This window comes from Sebastes umbrosus, chromosome 10, assembly GCF_015220745.1.
Source record: "Sebastes umbrosus isolate fSebUmb1 chromosome 10, fSebUmb1.pri, whole genome shotgun sequence".
NCBI classification, from domain to species: Eukaryota; Metazoa; Chordata; class Actinopteri; order Perciformes; family Sebastidae; genus Sebastes; species Sebastes umbrosus.
This window is the reverse complement of record NC_051278.1, coordinates 32429468-32454467: the sequence shown is the minus strand read 5'-3', so window position 1 is coordinate 32454467 and position 25000 is coordinate 32429468. Positions and strand designations below refer to the sequence as shown.

General features: G+C 40.4%; 1 protein-coding gene across 14 annotated transcripts in view; it reads left to right on the top strand.

Annotated features, from left to right (window-relative positions):
* LOC119495928 (reticulon-4-like) overlaps positions 1 to 25000 on the top strand; it is a 53238-nt gene that overhangs the window by 9590 nt on the left and 18648 nt on the right. For 2 of the 14 annotated variants that reach the window (XM_037782851.1, XM_037782852.1), the window contains 2 exons: positions 3284 to 3337; positions 4733 to 6610. The exons of 2 other annotated variants lie outside the window; for them this stretch is intronic. In XM_037782851.1, coding sequence (XP_037638779.1) covers positions 3284 to 3337; positions 4733 to 6610 — 1932 coding nt within the window. Of the gene's footprint in view, positions 1 to 3283; positions 3338 to 4732; positions 6611 to 15370; positions 15523 to 16120; positions 16190 to 22436; positions 22599 to 23842; positions 23901 to 25000 lie in introns of those variants that run through there. 10 more of the 14 variants (XM_037782854.1, XM_037782855.1, XM_037782856.1 and 7 more) reach the window with 7 other exon arrangements.

Genomic DNA, 25000 nt, shown 5'->3' with positions numbered 1-25000 from the left:
TCCTAATGACTTCAGGGATTAAGCATCGGGGAAAGTTAAACGTCTTTTTGTGCTTGAAGGAGATCATGGATGTAACAGGAATTATAATGTTGCCATGGATTCAGTAAATTACACTGTGAGCTACAACTTGAGGTTTTTAGCCTACATTTGTTTACAATTTGGCAATTGGAGTGCTACAAGAATGAGTTCTAAAACTCGGAAATGAGTTAGCATAGTAGCACTTCCAGTTCCCTCGTCTGGAAGTCAACAGGTTTTTTGAATGGCTTTATAGTTGGATGCCTGAAATAAGGTCTGTGGTTAACACAAGCTGAAGAGATTTTCACGTTTAGTTCTAGGATATAATATATGTCATTAATAGCCCACTTGTGAATTTTGAAGCCTTTTATTTCTTAAAAAAGGCGGTTGCTAATAAGTGACTAAATGGGCCTACAAGACGTCATCATGCCGACTCGTCCGCCTTTACAGCCTCGTTGTGTATACTCAAGCTCATGCGACCGTGGTGTAGTTTACAGCCAACGTTTGCTTTTTACTTCTGGCGATTGCATTTACATTTCAAAAATCATAAAATGGTGTTAATTTGTGGAGATTATTTTACGGAACAAAACGTGTACATATCATAAACGTTTGTTTGCCACAGGGCTCATTTTCTGCAATAATCTAAAACCCAATGGAATAATCCCATTGACATTTTGTTGAGGGAACCAGGGTGATGCTAGCTTCCTGATTGGCCTACAAAAATACATCAACCCTGGAGCCGAATTTGCTATTAGCTGCTCCCGTTAGCAATGTACCCATGGATGTACAGACAACTATCACTTGATTGCTTTGATACTGAAGAAAACTTGAAAAACATGAAGATTCTCAGGCAAGGCATCTCTTTTTTTTTTCTATAATTTCTAAGCGGATTTATGGATGTTAATTTGCAATGGACACGGACATAATGACGTGTTAATTGTTCTGAATCTAAAAAAATGTGTTCATATCTGATTGTTCTTATTTGACTTATGTATGTTATGACACTGAAAAGGAGTGCCGATTTTACCTGGGCAGACTCGGTCCCATGCACCTGATGACATTTATATATACTTATTATAAATGCATATGTTGGAGAATAAAACCAATACTGTGGGCTCTTACTGCTTACTTGTGGAAAGATGTCTAACCCGTTCAACAGTGTTAACTTCTTGCGTACCCACGACAACGTGCCAAACTTTTTTTTTTTTTTTTTAAAAATCTTAAACCTTCTCAAAGACCTGACATCAGTCCGCCACTCTTTACTTCTGGTACTTTCGGTACTACCAAAAAAATCACATATAAATCAGATTTATTTCCAGCAAGGCTTCTCATGTGGGAAACTTTATAACTGAGCTGAGCTCTTAAAGCTGAAATAGGTGAGATGGAGCAAATATGATTTAAAAAAAGTTATTTTTATAAAACAGTCGCTATATTGTGACAGTGGTACATGAAACAGGTAACCTGAAAAAAAATAATGGAAGACAAGCAGTCAGAGCTGATCTGAGGTCTGCTTTCCAGCTGCTGTCTATGAGAGCCGGCTGTCAATCACTCGCGAACTCCGAACAAACGGTCAAACTAGGCAGCGCTGATCAAATATGAATCAATATTCTGTTACGCTAATGCCTATTTCTCTCCTCCAATGTTCTCAGAATCATCTTGTAGTGCACGGTTTAGCGGTAAAATGAGAAAGTTTGGGAGGCGGCAGCCATTGTGAAATCTGGTGAAGGAACGCCAAGTTCTGGTCACATGACCGGAGCACAGCCAATAGGAATGCTGTCTCTCTGAAATGACCTGTAATTGGTCAAAGTCTCCCGTCACGGGCTAGATGTTCTAAAGCCTGAAAACAGAGCCATGAGGAGGAGCAGAAGTCCAGTTATCGTTCAGAACACTTGAATTACAATATGCTTAAAGGTTATTATGGGATTTTTGCCCAATGCTGCCAAAAATATACTGCCTACTGCAGCTTTAATATTCTGTTTTGCTTTAGAGTTAAAGGAATTCACAAATTGGTATTGAGCTGAGGACTTTTTGAACTGAGCAAAGGACTCTTTTTAATCTGGGTGAAATACACTGTTGGGGTGAACCAAGAGTATTTAGTGTGTGTTGAATTATTAGCTCGCTGGTTGTTGGATTCATTTGATGTTATTTTTCCAAGTCTTGTGAGCTACTGAGAATTTCATGTATCCTGTGAACTATTAATAATAATTTGAGGGATTTGACACTAACTGGCACTCTGGCTTTAGACAAGTCAAACTACTACAGGCTGTTTTGAAAACAGCGGACTATAATCCACTAAAAGCTGTTTTTGGATAAACCTGAGACGAAAAAAGTGCCATGTAGTTGGAAAATCTTGCTTCAGTTTTTATACATCACACATAGTCGAAGTAGCAGCCTATTCATTGATCTTTATTATCTCTCACTTTGGACCACCTGGATTTTTGGAAGAAAAAAACTAATTGATTGATAGCAAATTAATTGATTCACCTTAATTTGCTTTTAGCCATCTGTTTTTTGGTTGAATTGACAGAACTTGGAATGAATGGAATTTCCTCTCTTTGGCAACATCACTGATCAAATCACCGAAGCCATGTTGATGTGTTAAAATGTGCTGTGTTAGTTACATAACTGCTCGAGCTTTGAAAGTATTTCATTTTATTTAGATTATATATTTTTTACATTTCTGTTTAGTAACTTGTTTTGTATGCAGCTGAATCGTCCGTGTTGCTCACTTCTGTGAAATCTGAGGATTACAAACCACTAAACATAATCGCTTCCTCCTGATCGGAAGGGAATTCTTTCTATTCTTGTGTCCCATCATGACAGCTGTCCTCTTTTGTATGCTTTGAGCCTTCTTTATCTTTCTCTATAGCAAGCTGTCATGTCTGTTATGTCTTGCTATGACATCAACGTTCTGTCCTCCCCTTCACTACCAAATGAAACCTTTAAGAAATATTACCATACCTGAGAGAACTTGTTAAGTAAGCAATGTAAACTAAATACAATTTAAATTGGGTGAAGAATACCCTGCAGGGACCCACGTGTCCCCCCGTTTTCCTTAACTACACAAAGAAGCCGTAATTAAAACATCCCAGCTGAGAGTTACTGCCATGTACCATTCAGTTAGTCTAGGGACGTGGTTTTCACTTTAGACTTTGGACATCACAAACTGCATTCCTTTGTAATGAAGCTATCTGCCACTCCCCCTTGGTCTTTCTCTTCTGGGCTGACTAAACTCACTTTCTGCTGCTTTCTCTCATTTCCTCCACAGATGTACCTTCTCCTTCTAAAGCTCAGCCTCATCCTCTGATGCAATTCCCTACAGGCAAGTCCTCTCTGCTCGCTGTGTTTCCCTACATCTTCCTCCTTTTATTATATTCTTTCACCACTTCTTTAGTTCACTCCCCTCCGTTTGTCATTTAAGTGGCAAAAATAACCCTTTGCATGTCAGAAGCTGTAGATTTTTGTCACCTATAAATAGCATTTACATAGGATGCTTGTGGGTTTGTATCTTAAACACTAAATCAGATGTTTGACTTTGCTTGTGTTGCATTGTGACTCACATGTGATTGTTGTAGAGTAGATTGACATGAACTTACACAAGTAGTATAGTAGGAATAATGATTCTCCTCAGTGATTGAAGCAATATTAATTTATTATATTTCACAATATTTTGTAAAAGTTCTTTGAGAGGAATCATTATCTACCATCACTTAACAGTTTGTGTTTGTAAGACGGATTGAGCATGGTTAATTGGCGCTAGACCTGGGAAAAAAACATATTTTACCACCATGCATCCAACCAGGGTGGTAAATACAGACCACCAGACAAATGCTGCCAAATCCTGACTGTGGAAGGTAGTCTGCTCTCCCAAACCACATTGGAAACATTATATTGTAGTACTGTTTCATTCCAAAAAAACATAGCTGACTGTTAGAGCTGATAAATTGGTTTCCTTCCCTACCTGAAATGCGAACTGAAGATGGGGCTACATTAGTCAAGTCAAATGGGGCAAGCAACAATTGGACATCAAAATTTCAAATGAAAAACAAGTCCATCATAAACATCTATTAGATTGTTAGTAACAATGCAGGCACACATAAAATGAGACAAGTCCATGGATATGTTGCGCCAGTGCATGTTGGGAGGTTTCCCAACATACCTACCTTATGTAATTGCAATCACATGATCAGCACTCAGCCAAATCCTATGAACACTGATCATGGTTTCGACTCTCTACTCAATTTGTCTTTATTTCAAAATAAGAGTGCAAAGTTTTTTTTAAATAACTTCATCCAGGATTAACAAAGTCCTTAAACTGCATTCCAAGAACATTTATCTGGATGAGAATGAACAGGATTGTTTTATCCAGATAACAGCCTAAATTTGTTAAGCCTCAGCATTGGTTTAAAGTTGGTTTTCTTCTGTTTTAAAGAAAGGCCAAGAAATTGACTTTTGAATGTGTGACCTCTTTGCCGTTATGTTCAACACTCATTATACTGACTTTTGGAATGAACAAAACTGGTCAGTCATTTACCAAAACGGTGTGTGTGAACCATCTACCAGCCACAGCCGACCTTTTAGCAGCACTTGTCTGGTCTTACCTCCTTCAAAATGTTTGTAATAACACTTCTACCCAGGTGTGGTGGGCACTGTAAGGAATGGAGTATGTCTTTGATATGTGCTGTATTGCATTCTCCCTCCTCCCTCTCTACTCAAGCACTTGGGCAGAAGGGTGATTCCCCTGCTCCCATCTCTCCTCTCTCCCCTCTTCACTCCCCCGACTCTCTGGAGGAGCTTTCTCTGACCGAGAGTCCCAACCAGCCCCCTCCTTCGGGATTTGCTGCATCCTTTGGCTCCTTCTCCACTGAACCCCCCACTACTCATTCCAAGAACATGCCTTGGGTGGGTGAAGAGGGTGACTCTGGACCCGGCCGTAGTAAGATTAAGGAAGACATTCTAGATCCGTTAGCTGGTCCTTACCTGAGTTTAGGGAAAGACCCAGGGCCTCATAATCCGTGTGAAGACAGCGGAGTTTCATTTTCACCTGAGGAGAAGCTGATTAGCTCAGACAGGTCCTCCACTGGCCCCTCCCCCGTGAACCCCCAGATGAAGGTCCCTGAGTCTCACCTTGCCTCCTCTAACCCAACAGAGCACTGGGATTCACCATTCCTAGCATCTCAAGACAACTCCAAGGTCTCCATGGATACCTCCTCCAAGGACACAGCTCCCATTAGCTCTTCCGGGTACGAGCCAGACCTGCACGGCAACCAGTCTGACGAAGATGATGACCTGATGTATGAGGTGAAGAAGAATAATAACCCATTTGAGGGCTATTCCCCACTGGCAGACAGTGGCTACTCCCATTTTGGAGACTCCAAGTCCGACAGCAGGGCCTCAAAAATGTCAGAGAGTCCCACTCCTGATCTGGTCCAGTACGGCCTGACTGGAGAATCCCAGGATACCCCACCATCTTTCTTAGACGTGGGGAAAACATTTGAGACGGGCAAGATGGCCTCTGATTCACTCATGCAGTCAGTGAATCAGTTCTCATCTGGTCTCAAAGATGATGATGATGAGGAGAAGGAAGAAGATTCTGCTATGCCACCATCGCTTCCGGACATCCTGAAGTCTTCCCCACTCAACCCTGAAAAAATGGACTCCGGCTCCTCAGAGGGAAGCCCAGAGCAGAGTCCCATCCTTGAACGGAGGATGATGGAGTCGCCAAACCCTCCAATCAATCTGTCAGCTAACAACCCATTTGCCTTTGATGCTAAAGTGTCCCTGCTGAAGGAGATGACTGAGGAGTTGGAAGTGAGAGCGGCCGACAAAGGAAAAGTCGAAGACGACGTAAGCTTTGGTGCATTTGATCTTGTCAAAGAGGCGGAGGAAACCACCCCCACTAAGGTCAAAGAAGATGAACCAGTCAAGATCGAGCAGAAAGATTGGTTTTCAAGCTGTGATTCTCCCAAAATGACCGAAAAGTTTGAGCCTCTGGACTTCCAGAGCAAAAAGACCCCCGCTGAGGATTCAGATTCCGAGTCGCCAACAGCAGACTCCCTGTCTCCAGTCCTGGAAGCTATGGCCAAGAACCCCGCCAGCTTCCAGGTGGAAACGGAGAAGATGGACCAGAGGATGAAATTGGAGGAGCCAGAGATGGCTGAGGAGGTCTCTGAGCATGAAGTCTCCTCTGAGGAGTTTGAGTTCATTGAGCGACCACCCAGAGGTGTTATCGATGAGTTTCTTGAGGCTCTGGATACTTCCAAGTTTGCCTCCTCCAAACCCCCAGAGATCCCCATGGATGATGATCTTAGCTTTGGGCAGAAAGATGTGCCTCCATTTTCAGCTCCACCTGTGGCAAAAGTAGCCCCACCCCCCAAGGTTGACGAGGAGGCTCCAAGTCAGAGCTCCTACCTCCTCCTTACCCAGGCTTCCCCCCAGAAGAGCAAGGCCGAGCTGGAGAAGCTCGACATTCAGCAGCCCCCGCCCCAAGCTCCGCTCATTCACTCCCCTGTCCGCAAACCAGAGGAGGCTGTCGCTAAGAAGAGCGTGGAAGGCGGGAAAGGGTTTAAGATGCCAAACGTGAACATAAGAGCAGGTAAAATAAACCAGTCCCGGCATGGAAACCATCCCCCCCCACATCCTCTTCAGTTTTCACTGGCACTTCCATGTTCATCGGCATAATTTTCATCTTCACTCTTTTTTTCTCCTCCGTTATTTTCTCCCAGCCAACCAACCACCAGCCAGTAGCCTATTTACTTCAAATCCCATCACTTTCTCCTTAGTATCACCTTTCCTTTCTTGCATCGTCCCTTTTTGCATTTTCTTTGATAATTAACCCTCGCATTTTGTAAAGTCTGGTTTAATTTGTGTGGGTGTGTGTTCCATTGTGGCTCAACGTTTTTGCTTTTGCTGCATTTCGTGCATTTCTGTCTCATTAGAATAATATCTGTGTACCTGATCATTTTATTTTTACATTTTAAGCTGTGGTAAGTAAAATGTGATCATGTTTTTTGTTGGAAGCAGGAGTCTATTTTAATTCTTTTTAAAAAAAATTTTTTAAATCATCTGAAAAAATATATTTTATGCATGATTATCAGAAATGAGAAATCGTGGTATACAGATGTTGACCACCTGCAAACACTATATTTGAACTGTCAACTTGAATTACGTTTCTGTCTGGTTTTAGTTTCTCTCTGCTCTGGAATTAACTCGAGATGCCGGTCTGAAACCCAACACCACCTGATAGGCCCCGACACCCACTCACAACGACACTCATACACCCAGAGCTACCAGCCACACCCTGTTACTGGCTCTGATTTATGTGGTTTACGATCTCTCCCACACCCTGTAATGCATGACTGCATCAGATTGTGTGTACCTGAGGCTAAATGCTGCAGCATTTGTGCCAAATAACTTGAGCTGTAGTGACTTTAAACGGTGTTGAACTTTCTATCCAGTAACCACACTAAATAATTACATAGGCGGGTTATTTTGCCAGGTTTTTAACTTGCTTTGATATGATAAATGACAGATTAAGGTTTCTAGAAGATCAAGTACACACTACAGACTGGTCCATTAGATTCCAAGTAGCATTCATATGTATGACAAACAAATAAAGTTAAATCTAAAACTCTGGTAGAAAGCACAGCTTGTGCTCCTGATTCACCAGTAGGTTCAGTTCACAGGAGAGGAAATGAGTTTCCCAAAAAACTCACTGCTTTTGAAGTACAAAAAATATTCATTTCAGTTGTTTAATCAAGCACAAGTCGCAGATATCACAATAAATTGAACATCTTTGTTTTTTGGACTGTTGCCGGACAAAATCGAGACATTTGAAGATGTCATATTTATTTTTTTACAATTAATGAATAATTGTCAATTGCAGCCCTAAGGATGATTGGTGTGTTTGTTTTTGGGAGGGATTTTTCTTCTATTGTGGACATAATTATTGTAATTGATAGATTCCACTTGATAACCTTAATGGTGCTACCACCACCTCCTCTAATATCCATGGCAAGTTTAAAATCTTCCATTGTTGATGTGTAAACCAGTGTTTGTAGTTGATTTTTATTGTACCCAGAGGTAACTGTGAGAATAACACTGTGATGTAATGATATTTCAGAGACCGTTTGTCAGACAGATGCAGAGCTGCCTTCTTCATGGCTTTTAGAAAGTGATGAATGGCCCCCCCGAGGCTCCGCTGTCTCTCTGAAGACAACACCGCTTAGTCTTCATTTTAATGGATGACTCAGTTTTATTTAAACTGATATTGATCAGTTAATATACACACTCATATTAATACCATCCACAGCGTAGACAGCTACTGTGTAACTGGAGCAGTAGGACTTTGCTCTTTGGGATGTTTTAACTGTGTGTGTGTGTGTGTGTGTGTGTGTGTGTGTGTGTGTGTGTGTGTGTGTGTGTGTGTGTGTTTTGGAGGGATCTCCTGTTAATTAAAGCCTCCTCCTCCTCCCTGCATTGCGACACTGGCAGGCCCACAAAGGGTTCTCCGACCCAGAAACCACTCAGCAAATGTTCTTCATTATACAACTTGAGGTGCAGAGCTGCAATCTGAACATAAATCTCCCTTCACGCTGAGAGCAGCTTGCTTCATCTGAGTTTTTCCTCTACCAATCTTAATAAGTTACTCTACTGATACTGCTGCTGATACAGGAATTGTGTTTTTTTTTTTAAATATCTTCTTTACTCAGTTTGTATTTTGTCTCAACACAAATAGCAACAAAGGGTTATTAGGGCTGCACCAAAGAAATTGTTTTTCTTAATCATTATTCTGCTGATTATTTAAAAAAAATTCGGGGGGTGGGCGGGGGGGTCTGACATTACATTTAAAGTGACGTCTTCAAATCTTTTGTTTAGTCTGACCAACAGTCAAATATTTGGCATACAGGCAAATATTTGTACTTTAAATGATAAAGTGATCATCAAAATAGTTAGTTGTGTTGATGGAGTAATTGTGTCTATTGACTAGCCTAATTGTTGGCAGTGAAAGGGGCCTGGTTGCATCACTGTGGTGGCCTTAAAGGGGAACATCACCTACATTAAGAATTCCAATATGTTATTTCCATGGCCTAGGAAACTTCAATCAGTATTTGTTAATATGAGCTCCTCTCTTTCAGAGCCAGATACAAGAGAAGTAAGTCTCAAACTTGTGATGCCATAGGGTATTAAGTCTGGATCTGCTCCATAGACGATGAATGGGAGACCCACAGAATATTTCTTTTTTTTATACCCAAATGAGCTTTATTCTATTGTCAGGTTCTCCGTTGTGAAACACAACATGTACCCATATACTCAGAACGTTCCCCTGGGTGCTCTCTCTGTCTCTCCCAGTTCATCGTCGATGGAGCTTCGTTTGAGTTTTAACACTCTAGTTTTTGAATTTGGGAGAGAGTTTGAAATGTTTACTAATATTTTGTGGACTGTCTTAGACCATAGGAATAACATGTATGATTTTTTTTAAATGGCCGTAGTTCCCCTTTAAGCAGCTGCAGACAGATTAATGACGTTGTTTTTAACAGTTGCTATATGGCTTAATGAATAAGGATTGCAAGTGCAGATTATATTACAATAACTGAAAATAAGCACAAAAACAATCTTTTAAAAAAGGTCATTGCTATGACCAGCACCTAATATTTGGTTAGCTTTTACCAGACAACTCAGAATGAAAACCAATAATTAGTTTTATTATTAACATAATCATGTTTCATAGGGTAGATTTAACTTTATATAATCCAAAAATACATTTAGAAGTTGCCCAAAAGTAATTGATAACTGAAAATCACCAACATTCTAACTTGATTAATTTAGGTTTATGAGTTTATTGTTTTAGCACTACTTCAGACCTTACCATTGACCTCAACATATACAGACGTAGGCAAAGTTGTTGGTAACGTTCCGTTAAAGAGAGAAAAACCCACAATGGTCACTGAAATAACTTGAAACTGACAAAAGTAATAATAAATAAAAATTCACTGAAAATTAACTAATGAAAATCAGATATTGTTTTTGAATTATGGTTCAGCAGAATCATTTAAAAAAACAAACTAATGAAACTGGCCTAGACAAAAATGATGGTAACATTAACTTAATATTTTGTTGCACAACCTTTTGAGGCAATCACTGCAATCAAGTGATTTCTGTAACTCTCAATGAGACTTCTGCACCTGTTGACAGGTATGTTGGCCCACTCCTCGTGAGCAAACTGCTCCAGCTGTCTCAGGTTTGAAGGGTGCCTTCTCCAGACTGCATGTTTCAGCTCCTTCCACAGATGTTCAATAGGATTTAGATCAGGGCTCATAGAAGGCCACTTCAGAATAGTCCAATGTTTTGTTCTTAGCCATTCTTGGGTGTTTTTAGATGTGTTTTGGGTCATTATCCTGTTTGAGGACCCATGACCTGCAACTGAGACCAAGCTTTCTGACACTGGGCAGCACATTTCGCTCCAGAATGCCTTGATAGTCTTGAGATTTCATTGCACCCTGCACAGATTCAAGACACCCTGTGCCAGATGCAACAAAGCAGCCCCATAACATAACCGAGCCTCCTCCATGTTTCACATTAGGTACAGTGTTCTTTTCTTTGGATGCTTAATTTTTGCGTCTGTGAACATAGAGCTGATGTGACTTGCCAAAAAGCTCCAGTTTTGTCTCATCTGTCCAAAGGACATTCTCCCAGAAGCTTTGTGGCTTGTCAATATGCATTTTGGAAAATTCCAGTCTCGCTTTTTTATGATTTGGTGTCCTGCTCGGTTGTCTTCCATTAAGTCCACTTTGGCTCAAACAGTGACGGATGGTGCGATCTGACACTGATGTACCTTGACCTTGGAGTTCACCTCTAATCTCTTTGGAAGTTGTTCTGGGCTCTTTGGTTACCATTCGTATTATCCGTCTCTTCAATATGTCATCAATTTTCCCCTTGCGGCCACGTCCAGGGAGGTTGGCTACAGTCCCATGGACCTTAAACTTCTGAATAATATGTGCAGCTGTAGTCACAGGAACATCAAGCTGCTTGGAGATGGTCTTATAGCCTTTACCTTTAACATGAAGGTCTATAATGTTCTTTCTGATCTCCTGAGACAACTCTCTCCTTAGCTTTCTGTGGTCCATGTTCAGTGTGGTACACACCATGACACCAAACAGCACAGTGACTACTTTTCACCCTTTAAATAGGCAGACTGACTGATTACAAGTTTGAAGACACCTGTGATGCTAATTACAGGACACACCTTAGTTTAACATGTCCCTATGGTCACATTATTTTACATCTTTTCTAGGGGTACCATCATTTTTGTCCTGGCCAGTTTCATTAGTTTGTTTTTTAAAATGATTCTGTTGAACCACAATTCAAAAACAATATCTGATTTTCATTAGTTAATTTTCAGTAAATTTTTATTTATTATTACTTTTGTCAGTTTCAAGTTATTTCAGTGACCATTGTGGGTTTTTCTCTCTTTAACGGAACGTTACCAACAACTTTGCCTACGTCTGTAAATAGAGCAACATATTGAACAAATCACAAGAAATCTAAGTCTGGAGACACCCTGAACCTGCAGAAAGCTGATTTAAAGCATGTTGCTCCCTCTACGGTGGCTCGGTGGGTTAGAGCAGCAACCATAGAAAATGTTCTAAAAACATGCCCGAGGTAATATCTCTCTCATTTGTTAGTAAATCAGCCATTTGACGTGAAACGGTTCAGGCCTTTATACAGCGAGGATTGTGCGATTAATTTGTATGTCAATGTATATTTTTCGAACTTTTGTTTTTGTCATGAATACTTTCACACAGAACGTGAATGTTACAGAGACGGGAAACTTTATTACTCCTTTCAACCTTGACAAAGGCAGCACAGACCAGATCCACTCCTTCCGTTCTTACCTTTCACAACAAAAGCCATAGACATATAATATTCTCAGGCGAGTAATCCCGCATTTTCAGGATGTTTATTCGTCACGCCCCCGGTGATTAAAGGCCTTTACACTGATACAGGATGGCAGGATTTTTGGAGAATAGACATTTACCTAATATGTTGCAAATTATTTCATTAACATTGTTTGATTTGCGTACTTTGATGAATGCTTCACATTTATTTTGGAAGGGAGAACTTAATGAAATTCCTCAATAATCTGTGTCTGTAATTGTAGTCTCCAGTTTTCTGATGTAAATAATGACTGTGGGGTCTGTCATCCGCAGTGAAACAGTGCAGAGCAAAGTTATCACGGTGAAAGGTCACTTTGTCTCTCTGAGGACAAAGCAGCACAAACTTTGTACTTCTCTATTTATATAACCGTCTCTTTCGCCACCAAAGTTTGCCCTCTCGTGAGCTGTAGGCTTCAACTTTGTTTCTAGCAGTGAACCAAATGATAAGAGAGCTGGCAGGTTGGTGGGACGCTCTGTCCTGAACCTGAAAATAAACATTTAACAATGATTCATCAACTAATCGGTACATTGATTAAAATGTAATGCTGTAGTGCTGAGCTCTGATCTCTTTCACTTGTCTTGCTTTTAATTTAAATTATTTTCTTATGGTTGTATGTAGACCTGTCCTGGACCTGTAGTAAATTAAGTCAAATATATAATCAATATATCTTTTGATAATGGGACCAAGAGTTTGTTTGATCTAGTTTTCTCCTACGACTGAAGCTTCGCTGTCATTCACAGAAAAACAATGCATTTTAATGAACTTCACACACATCTGCAGGTCTGTGTTTTTATGAGTAAGGGCCTTTGTGTTTAGCTTGAAGAGGGGAGGTAGAGGGGTTTATAAGATGAGATGGGCGCCATCTACTGGACGAAGTGACTACAGCTTGGATGATGAAGTCTAACTCCCTGATACCGACCAATAATCCGATCATTTTACACCAGATAACTCCGATTATTTCAGCCCTAGTAAGTCAGTCAGTTCTCTTTAGTATTTAACCCTCCTATTATCTTTGGGGTCAATTTGACCCCATTCAATATTTAACGTCTCTAAATAAATGATTGACATCATTTTTTTTTGCTTCATATTTAATGACTTTTCCTAATTTAATGGGGATAACTGGGTAGACATAAAATTTAAATGATGATCTGTTTTCAATGTCCTGTACACATGCTGTACGCATCGGTGTTCTTTGGGGTCCCCAGGCTGTTTTAGCTGTCTAAAACATAAGAAATATCAACATTTTACACACATTTGTTTTGGATGATATTGAGGTCACTATAACATGCAACTTTATAATCTTCAAAAAGCTTTGGGGCCCTAACCTAACATAACCATAACTGTAGTAGTGCGAGAACCACTGATAGTTCATACGACATGGAGGAGGGGAAACATCATTCTCACGAGAACTTTGATATTTCCCCACGCTTTGGGGGCGGCAAAATATGGTTCCCGTGAAGATATTGATTTTATTTAAAGGGCTATTTAGGTAGTCAACAAACAAACATAAAGTACCTGACACATAAACTTTAGTAACAATTTGAATTATAATCATTTTCTGGAGGTTTAAATTGCTGGGGTCAAATTGACCCCAAGGATAAAAGATGTTAATAAATTTGAAGGTAACAGGAGGGTTAAGATGGATTTCTTTGTTCTGACTGGTAGATTAGGATCAGTGTCATCATAATGCCTGGAAATCTTGGCAGCATTGTTTATTTGGCAGTCCATATTTTGAATTGTTATCCCTAAACTGCATGTTGGCATCAGTGAAGGTGACTGAAAAAATTGAGTCACTTCAGCAGTTTACTCCGGTCTGGGTTTTATCCTATGAAATATATCAAGTTTCAGTACTGATACAAAATTATTTTAGGTTTTAAGATTTTACTTTTAAAAAATAGAAACACTATTCATTTAACAAAAGAAGCCAAAGTATTAAGTAAACAACTATTAAATGTAGCTGTACAAGAACTTAAATTGTGTAATACTTTCATTCTTAAAAGTTGAAATCCAGAACTATCTGATCAAACGATCAGCCGATTAGTTGACTGACATAAAGTTAACTCTGCCTGTCTGTTTTTATATCATTCTAAACTGAATGTCGTTGGGTTTTGGACTTTTGGTCGGTCAAAACCAGCATTTTTCACTATTTTCTAACATTTTATTGACAAATCTATCGGGAAAATAATTTAGGGCTGTCAAAGTTGACCTCATATCGCAAATTAGTTCTAACGCCACTAATTTCTTAAACGCATTAACACAACTTGCGAGCTAGGTTGTAGCTCAGTTTTAAAACTAGAGTAAAGATACAGCTATAATATGAAAATATAAAAAAACCTGAAGAATCCATCGGTACCAGCCATGTCATACTAGCTTGTCATGAAGGAGGCTAAATAATGCTCCAAACTTACATTAAATTTTGTCGAGGAAAAACTGTAATGCCATTTTCAAAGGGGTCCTTTGACCTCTGACCTCCATATATGTGAATGTAAATGGATTCTATGGGTACCCACGAGTCTCCCCTTTACAGACATGCCCACTTTATGATAATCACATGCAGTTTGGGGGCACACTGACAGCTGTTGTTGCCGGTTAGCCATGTTATGATTTGAGCATATTTTCTTATGCTAAATGCAGTACCTGTGAGAGTTTCTAGGCAATATCTATAATTGTTTTGTGTTGTTAATTGATTTCGAATAATAAATATATATACATACATTTGCATAAAGCAGTGTATTTGCCCACTCCCATGATAAGAGTATTAAATACTTGACTAATCTCCCTTTAAGATACATTTTGAACAGATAAAAAAATTATTAATTAATTATATTTTATTCGATTGACAGACCTAATAATTATGAATTGCAGCACAAAAACATTAGGAATCTGACAACATGTTTAATGCCATCTTTCAGCACTTCACAGTTGATACTCTGTGCTATTGACTTGTTTTTCGGTTGTTGAGGTTTGATGACCAGCCCTACAGGTTATCAGTCATCATATAAAATCCTCTGAAAAAAAGTAGTGTAGTTTGGTGACTTGCAGTACTTTCATGCCTCTGTGCGCAATGTTTGTTTTTTTTTCCACTTGTTTTAATTTGACAAATGTGCAGGTCTCTGTTGATGCTGCCTGGTACAGTAAATACAAGGAAGGAAGTTGGAGGGAGAAAAAGGAGGGGAAAGGGAAGATCAGATTTGGCAGTGGTGAGGAGGAGGGGGGAAGGAAGGGAGAACATGCCAAAAAGGCTGAGCAGAGAGGGAGGAGGTGAGGCAGAGACGTTTATAGTTGCTGCGTCAGAGCGCTGGCAGCAGACAGTCAGCTGACAGGAGGGACTTCATTCGCTCGCTGCAGTCGTCTCCCCCACAGGAAGCCTTGCTCGGGTGCTCCCCTCCCTCCCTCCCTCCCTCTTCTTTCTCCTCCTCCTCCTGCAGTCGAATACACACACACACATTTACTGCCTCTTGCTCGGTCCCGCTCCGTCTGGAATGTGTGTTTGGTGATCGGACGGCATGGAGAACAACTCTGTGGACAAAAAGGAGTGCGAGCCTGCCGCAAAGCACTGGAGAGAACAGGGTATATGTACCTCCACCTTTCTGTCTTTGTCTTCTTGGACAGTTTCTCTGCTGTGGTTGGAGCAGGACAGTGACACCTCCACCCTCAAGAGTGTGGGAGGTGTTCACTGCTGCAAGGTGCTTTTGGGGGAAAAAAACGCCGTCCCAAATAGCTTTTATTTTCTTGCTGTGGCTCTTCTTTCATGCTGACTGAAGGAAATAGATATTTGACATTGACGATTAAACGGAGACCAGAATCGATTTGTAAAACGGTGTCCGATGTTGCAGCACATTTAGCTGGATCTCTTCCACCCTGCCTGTCCTGCTGCTGGGTGCATCAATTCAAACATTGCAGTGTTGGAAATTGAGACAAAAGATAAAATGTTAGGATGAATTCTGGAATGTTGGGTATTTCCATTTGATTTTGTGGGGCATCTTGAGTTTGCATGTTTTACAAACTAGCTCTGCTAAATGGTTTTCATCTCGCTTCATTCGTCTGTGGGACCTTTTGTTGACGGCGTGAGTCGTACCTTAATCGTGATTGCTGTTTTATTTCCTACATACCGGGAGGCTCGGAGTCCTCCCAGATAACATGATTGTGTTTTTTCTGGACAGTGCAGGTCTCGTCATTGGGGCGACTGCAGCAGCTACAGAGAGGACCTTTGGACAGTCAGCTGCTGTGACCAAAGGTAGTCAGTAGAGAGGAGGAGGAGGGAGGGATTTGTGAGCATAGTGACATTAGCTGGCAGTTTAATGATTGGCTCGTGTGCCGGGGATATGCTAATGAGCTGGAGGAGAGTCAGTTCTAGAGCTTTCAGTAGTCTGTAGTGGCCGCTTTCTGCACAGGCCCCATGTTTACTGTGTGTGTGATGGACAAACTAACATGTTCAGTGTTTTAGAGCTCAGGGGTCATATTGTGTTTCTGACACAGATGTTTTGAATTAACAAGCCTCGGTCTAAACTGAGCATATGGCTGGACCGTGTACGGTCAGTCTGTGAATTTATGGCTAAACTGTTATAAAAATAATCAGTGGTCATGTCTATAATGTTAAATCCAGCGACACATGTCCACCAGGTCTGGCGAGGACAGCTGAGTCTTTAGAATTAGATCGCCTAGTTTGACAGCTTGGTCCAAGTTTCGTGAGCTGAGACGCGTCACGCTGGATGGGCTCATTTGCATAAAGGACTGTTCCTGCCTCCACATGTTAAATCCAGCATGGTAAACACTACACATCCAGTAAAGGATGGAAACACTTTGGGTTTCACACATTGACAGGAAAAGCAGAGCTAGACATCACGGCTAAAGCTGCATGCTAACTCCGTCACGGACAGGAAACGGTATCGTACCGCGGTAACATGTCTCAAGCCACAACTGTAGAGCACCCGTATACTGACATTTATGTTAAATGCATTCAAACGGCCCCGATGGAGCTGACCATAGATGTATAAAGAGAACGGAGCTGACGGGAGAGCTAGCGATGGACTTGGTGAAGGTAGCGGAAGTATACATGTGTGACTACGTCCGGTTTTTAAAATAAGGTGTTAAAGTGAACTGTATTTACAAAATACATCTATTGAAATAAGATTGATTGGATTATATTCACCAGAAGTATAAAACATTAAATGTCCCTTGTAAATTAAAAAGAAAATACCACTAATTTGTGAGGGAAATGTCTTGGAATTTTTTTTATAAATGTCTGATATATTTGACTTCAGGACATCTGACTACACACATGCTGAAATCAAACATTTTTACTGTATTAATTTAGATATTTTCCAAAGTTAAAATCCCTAGATTTGTATGATTCAACTTCTTCCCATGGTCTAGTGTTAAAAAAGTTAACAAAAATTGCAATAAATCGTAATATCGAATCGCCATACATACCGAATCGGCACCCAAGTATCGTGATGGTATTAAATCAGGAGATAGGTGAATGGTCCCAGCCCTAATACAGAATGTAATATACTGTATATAGTGTTATCACATGCCGTGTCCTGCTGTCTGCTGATCTTCATGTGTCCTGCTGACGTTGCATCGTGCTGCTATCCCTTCTCATCTCAACACTGAAGCCTTTGTGCTGTGTGTGTGTGTGGATGTGTGTGGGTGTGCGTGTGTGTTGGCGCTGCGCTTCATAACAGAGTGTCAGCTCGGCTCAGTTCATCGAGCCATCATTCATTGAGCCGGTAACAAGCGAGGACCGCAAAGTGTTCGCTGCTCGACTGAAAGAAGCTGTTGTGTCTCTGTCAGGAGAGTTTGTGTGACACCGCGAGGCAGAGTCGCACAATGAATAAGCACTTTCTGGTGTGTGATTGTGTAAGGAAGTGTGTGTGTATGTGTAAGACACTCTCTAGTTGCAATATCAAGCTTTATGTTGCAAGTTAAACGAGGCAGTAGGTAAGAATGAGGAACATCATCACGTTTTGTCACCGACTGAATGACTCGCCTTCCTCCTGAAGTCATTGTGATGTGTTCATCAGGGAAGAAAAAGACCAAATGGACTCTATTCAGTATAATCATGTTTCTTTAGGTTGCACAACAATCGGTACCATGAACAAAATTTCACAAACTAGTTGTAGCTGTTTGTAGTCCTGCAACTTTCAAAACACTCCAATCCTTTAGTTTTCAGTCACTTTCTTTGTGTAGCAGATATTTAAAGGACCATGTTTTAGCCCGTTAAGTACAAATCAGATATGATTTTCAACATCATCAATGACCAACATGTTCTTATCTCAACTCGTCACATACTGACACTTTGTCAGACCCCTCGGTGCACTTTTGGGTCGCAGTAAACACATGCTTAATGTTATGAATTAAACGATACACTTGTTTACGATTAGGCAACAAAACCACTTAGTTAGGTTTAGGAAAAACTAAATGCTTGGCCTTAAAACTACTACGATTGTAAAGTAAAGATGTTAAATATTTCATGTTTCCAGCTTCTAAAATGTGTGAATTTGCTTTTCCTCATCGTACTAATTATATTTTAGTAAAATGAATACCTTTAGTAATAAATCTGGATCAAATCCATCAGTGTGATCCTCCATCTTTAATCTGCAATATAGCATTATGGAATGTAGGGCTGATCTGAATGCTTTGAAGTTTTGACTGTTTCCATGGTAACCGACCTCCAAATTAGTATTTGAGTTCTTTTTTTATTTTATTTTTTTAATATAAGTATATAATAATGTATAAATCCCAAATAGCCCATGAAATAAGGAATAATCCCACATTATTCAAATTTAAGATGAATTATTTTTAATTATTCTCAGACGGATATCGCTGTTTGTTGGGTGTATGTGTGCCTGTGTGTACAGTAGTGCAGCACCGGGCACTGAATAAGGACCAGGCCACTAAGCTTCGAATACCTTTGAATATTTCTCACCGAAGCTTCGAAGCCCAAAAAAAGGGATTGGGGACAGCCCTAATGGATGTGATGCCTTGTAGAACTACGCCGATATATCGATCAGTATTGCAGATACCGGTATATCTGTATCTGTTTGTTTTTCTTGAGTTGACTAAATTTTAGTCTGATGGGGATGCTTCAACATTTCTTTTTGTCTGCATCATTCATGGGGAACAACTTCTTAACAGTTTGTTTGAATAATTGAGACCGTTGTTCCAGTTTTGCATGTATTTGGATGTATTGAACATCTGTGTGTCTGTGTCAGGCCCTGCAGCAGTTACACCGTTCAAACGAGGCTTATGCTCTGTGGACTTGGGACCGAGCACAATTGCAGGCAATATAACATTAAAGTGGCAGTAGGCAGTATCTTTTTGGCATCATTGGGCAAACATCCCATAATAAGCTTTCAGCATATTGTAATTCAAGTGTTCTGAGAGATGACTAAACTTCTGCTCCTCCTCATGGCTCTGTTTTCAGGCTTTACAAAATCTAGCCTGTGACGGGAGACTTTGACCAATCACAGGTCATTTCATTGAGAGAGTGCGTTCCTATTGGCTGTTCTCCGGTCATGTGACCGGAACTTGGCGTTCCTTCACCAGATTTCACAATGGCTGCCACCTCCCAAACTTTCTAATTTTTCCTGTGTCATGTACTACTGTCACGATATAGCAACCATTTCATAAAAATAACTTTTTTTAATCATATTTGCGCCAATCTCGCCTACTTCAGCTTTAATGATCTACAATATATGTTTAGTATTGACTCCAAAGGTTTTAGCCTTCACTCCACCTTTATGTTTAAAGCTGCAGTGGGTAGAAATGGAACAAATAGTTATTTTTATAAAACGGTCACTATATCCTGACAGTAGTGCATGAGACAGGTATTCTGAAAAAAATCATGTGCCTCGATGTCCTCCGGTGCTCCCAACGGCATCTGCAAGATTTCACAGAGCGGAGGAAAATGACCAGAGTTGGAGTCTGCCATCCAGCTGCCGCCTCTCAGCAGCTGTCAATCACTCGCAAACTCTGATCAAACGGTCAAACTAGGCAGCGCTGATCTAATATGAATCAATATTGTGTTACTGTAATGCCTATTTCTCTCCTCAAATGTTTTCAGAAACAGCTTGTAGTGTACTGTTTAGCTGTAAAATGAGAAAGTTTGTGACTTGGCAGCCATGTTGAGATCTGTTGAGGAAATATCAAGGAGCAGAAGTCTAGTTTTCTCTCAGAACATTTGAATTACAATATGCTGAAAGGTTATTATAGGATTTTTGCCCAATGATGCCAAAAATATACTGCCTAGTGAAGCTTTAAGTGATTATTAAAGACAAAAACTGACTGTAATGGGCAAAAACTCTGTCAGAACAGGCATATTCTGGTCACACATTGATCATTAATGTATGAAGAACAAAAACTATAATTAGACCTGATTTTTAAATCCTTGTTCACTTTGTTTTGGACGCAGTGGCTTTCCCAGCATGCACCTGGTGTTCTTGGACAGCTTGCAGTTCCTTACATGGATTTGAACTGATGCACAGTCTCTCTTTCTTCCCTTCCAGTGGGTTGGATTTGAATTCCTAACTTTTATCTTTGCTGCTTGGCATTTCTGGAGCCGGTTGTCCTTTTACAGCCGGGTTATGCAACACACCTCCACCCTCCTCCTCCCGCTGCTGCTGTCATAATCCTTATTAGAAACCTGTTTCTTCATGATAACAGACGGCCTTTCACATATATACACTTCCCTCTGCCTTGGTTGAACTTTGAACATCCTGCAGTGTCACTGTGTATGCTGTTTTTCCACCACCCTGAATTCATTCATATTTACTGATTAATTGTTTGTCAGTGACAAAACAGTTACTGTGGATTATATTGAAGGAAATGCATAAAGGAAGTTTAGTGCAGTCAGTCATGAATCTGTCATGAATTGATTCCCAAGTGTAGTACTGGTGTGTAGCAGCACCAGTCGCACAGCAGTTTGTCAAATAGTCAGGAAATTGAATGTATTGATTCGCGTACATAGACATGAATTTCACATTTTTTTCGTGATGGTCAGCATGAAATCAATTTGTAATCCAGGTAATTGTGAACCGGGAAGTAAAAAGAGTGGCGAACACCACGTAGGGATGAAGTCAGAGTGGTTGGGTGGGTCAGAAAACACAGTGCTTTCTCCCAGGAGACCGCTGTTTGTGTCCCGTGTGGAACCACAAGTCAGAGTTGATTTATTTGTCACATAACTTGCGTACTTATGTTACACCACTTCCGGTGTTATTTTAAACCAAACAGCGATCGTTTTCCTGAAGCTAACAAGGTAGTTTGGTTGCCTCAGCCTAACCAAGTTGATCTTTTCGTAAACCTAACTAAGTAGTTTTATTTTGAAAAGACTGGAGTTGAAATTGACACATGCTTCACATGTTGCATTCAAGGAACAAGGACATTCGTAGGAAAACACACAAAAAATGTTGTTGAAAGTCGTGTTGAGCGTCACGAAAAAAAAAGGAAATTTGTGTCTATGTACACGAATCTAATAGATTAAATTGTGTGACTATTTCACAAGCCGTGACACTGTGTAGTGTGTAGATCAGTGGCAAACAAGCCATTTAATTTAGATTTTCCTTTAAAAGTCACTACAATAACATCACATTTGAATCATTGACACTTTTAAAAGTTTTAAAATATTGCTGGATTTCCTGAGTAGACACAGGAAAGATGTTTTTTTTTGTTTATTTTTGTAAAATCAAATTATAACCACAAAACTTGGCAGTTATTCGATTAAGTGTCTTGAGTAAGTTGTTGAGTTTATACGCAGCTGATTTTGCTTTAAAGAACTCAGTTTAAACCCAAGTAAACATGTATTTTATTTTGTTGGAAACTTAAGTCTCCATTTATTTTAATTGTGTGCTTTCCTGTAGACAAAAGTGAAAAGCGAAATTAAGATATTTCCCAGAGGGGAAATCCGGGTGTTGCAGCAGCACAGGGACATAAATAAGTACAGATACATATAGAAAGGTAAAACAAATTAAATAAATAATTAGATGTATAAGTAAGAATAAAATAGAAACTGCAAAAGAGCAATTGGACTCAAAATTGCAGTACTAACTGTACTCACAATTCACGACCAGAGTTGTACTTGATTAATGCAATATTATTATTATTATTATTATTATTATTATTATTATTAGCAGCAGCAGAGTATATGTAGAGTAATATGATACCACCAAATATAAGTGTACACCAGAATAGTATATAATAAGTATAATATAGAGTGGGAAATTACTATACCATAGTTCCGAATTATTTTCAGGAAAGTTATGATTTCAGTTACATTTAATTTAATTTGGCGTTTTTAAGTTGTTCCAGTATTTAGTGTAGTTAGTTTTTATTCACATTTCTTTTTAGCCTCATTTTATTCAAATGAAGATCTCAGCATTTCCTCTGTTTAATTTTCAGTATTCAGTCAGGGAACTAAAGGTTATATTTAAAAAAAAAAAAGTCAACCATAAAAAACGAATCGAGTCCACATTTGTAGTAATCAGTCGTCCATCCGTGGTGAGAGAGACCGAGCTGCGCATGTCTGTCTCCCTCCTCCTCCTCTCTTCCTCTCCGTCTCTCCGCCTCGGTCGGTCTCACCTCTCAACCAGGCGGAGCCGCCGTGTTGCTGCATGCTTAACGGAGGTTCAAGATGGACGCCAAACAGGGTTAGTCTGCTTCTAATCTTTTGTTTACCGACCCTCTCCCTTCTCTTTTACTCGCCGCATTTGCGTCCGGTTATTTGGCGGGTTTAGGATTTGCATAAGCACCGGGACTGTGTCTGGATCCAGCCCGGGCAGGGGGAGAGGCGGACCGGCCCGCGGAGGTCATGCCGGACGGGTTGACGTGTAGTCCCCGCGGGGAGGACCGGGCTGCCGGTGGGGGCTGCAGACGGCCTCCCGGGGAGGATAGTAATAATAATAAAACACTTCGGGAGCATGTTGAAGAGAGAGAGAGCTGCTGATTTAAACATAGCGAGACCAGCAGCCGAGCTTCAGCTAGCTGTGATGTGGGCTCTATTTTTAGCCCGGCTCCGCGGTGCTAGCATGCCTGCTACCATATGTAGCCAGACAGCCACATTAGGACCGCGGACCCTCCTCCTCCTCCTCCTCCTCCTCCTCCTCATGTTCGCTGTCCGTGTCTTTACATCCAGACAACTACTCTGTCAAACTACCGGCCACAGCTGCTGCTGTGGCTAACAGAGCTGCCAGCTAGTGATCACACTGAGCGGTTAGGTAATGAGAGGAGAGCTAGCTGCCATCTAACAGGCTAGCTGTCAACGCCCACATGTTCACCCTGCTGCGCTCAATAAGCAAGAAGCTTCCCGAACATGGATCTGAATAATGGTCAGTGAGCCGGCTGACACCGTGTTTTACAGCAGCCCAGAGGCGCTCGTCTTTACTGGAAACCCCTCTGATCTGATCTGCTGTGGAATCAGTGGAAAGCACCACTTCTGTATTTGGTGTCATTCTAAAACAGCAGCAGCATTGAAAGCCATTTAAAAAAAAAAAGCAGTTTTTAAAGTGGCAATTCTTAAGATTTCAGTCCTGCTTGATTTAGCATTTCGATTGGAATGAAAACAATGGAATTGTGCTTAGATTTAGCAGTCTGGAGTCTTTGTGTTGATACATGAGCATAGCAATGGAACAGAAAAAATATATTTCTTTGCACGAGCTTCAAGTTTCCAGAATTGTGCATGGTACTTTTTTTTTTTTTTTTAAACAATGGAGAAAACTAACTTTCTGGGAATGTCACCACAGACGCCCATTTCATAATACTGCAAACAATATATTGCAGTAGTTAAATCAGTGGGCCATAGGCTCAATCACCATTGTGTTACTTCCTTCAGTGATGGATAGTGACCTAAAAGACATCTATTTTTATGAAAATCTTCAAGATTGCCACTTTACGATAACACTGGTAAAAAATGCAGAAAGGTTACCAAGCAACAGAGGCTCTGTTCAGACCTGGTATTAACATGTGTCCTCAGTGATCGGATCACAAGTGGACAACTCTAAGTACAGGTGTGAACACACTCGAGGCGCATTGAGGACACATTGAGATCGGATCTTTCAGACCACATCAGAGGTGGTATGGGCCTCATATAACCTCATTCGACCTCATTCTTTTATTAGTTTGTAGTGAATGTGTCCCATGGGCCACATTAAGAACCGCCTTCTCAACTGACATCCCTCTGGGATCTGCAGGTCTCTGAGCTCCTCAGGAGAATAGACAGGCAGACACGAGCGCTTGTCAGCATGGAAACGGCCTCTGTGCTTTACTGTATCCTGTCGGTACAACTGTATTTTATTAATATATCTTATCTATAGGCTACATATATACAGACTCAGACTAGGAAAGCAAAGTGCATTATTATCATACTGTCGGTGTTTTTTGTTCTGCTGCTTTATTATCTGTTTGTTTTTGATTGGTCAAATACGTTTTTGGTCTTCAAAATGTTAGAAAATAGTAAAAAAAAAAAAAAAATACCCATCTAAATTTTGTGAAGCCCAAGATGATGTCTTCAGATGCTCACTTTATTCGACCAGCAGTCCAAAGGACATCAATACTGAAGATGCACTCATATAAAAGATAGAAAAGCAGCAAATCTCAACATTTCGGAAGCCGCGAACAAAAAATATTCAGCATTTTTCTGTGAGAAAAATGACTTAAACGATTCATGCATTATCTATTTCGATGAAGATCCACTTGTCAGTTCAGCGCTTAAACTTTCTTTAGTAGCATCCCATGTCTTTGGTAGCATCCCATGTCTACAGAATGAACATGTTTTATATTCATTAATGTTGAAAAGGTGCTGGTGTCCTGCAGTATTAAGCTGTCATTTGGATTTGTCCACTTGGCAACAATTTGTTGCAGGAAATCTGATTTGAGGTTTTCAGCCTCTTAAGCTTTATTGGCTGTTGAATATTTTGGACAGCTGTCAAACCTACTGTGGCTGGTCAGTCGCTTGGTCTGTGGTGCTGAGCAACATGGCCGCCCTCACTCACAGCACCTGCCATTGTCTCTCTGTACATCAGCTCACCCTGCTCCGCAGTTTGCATTTTAATGC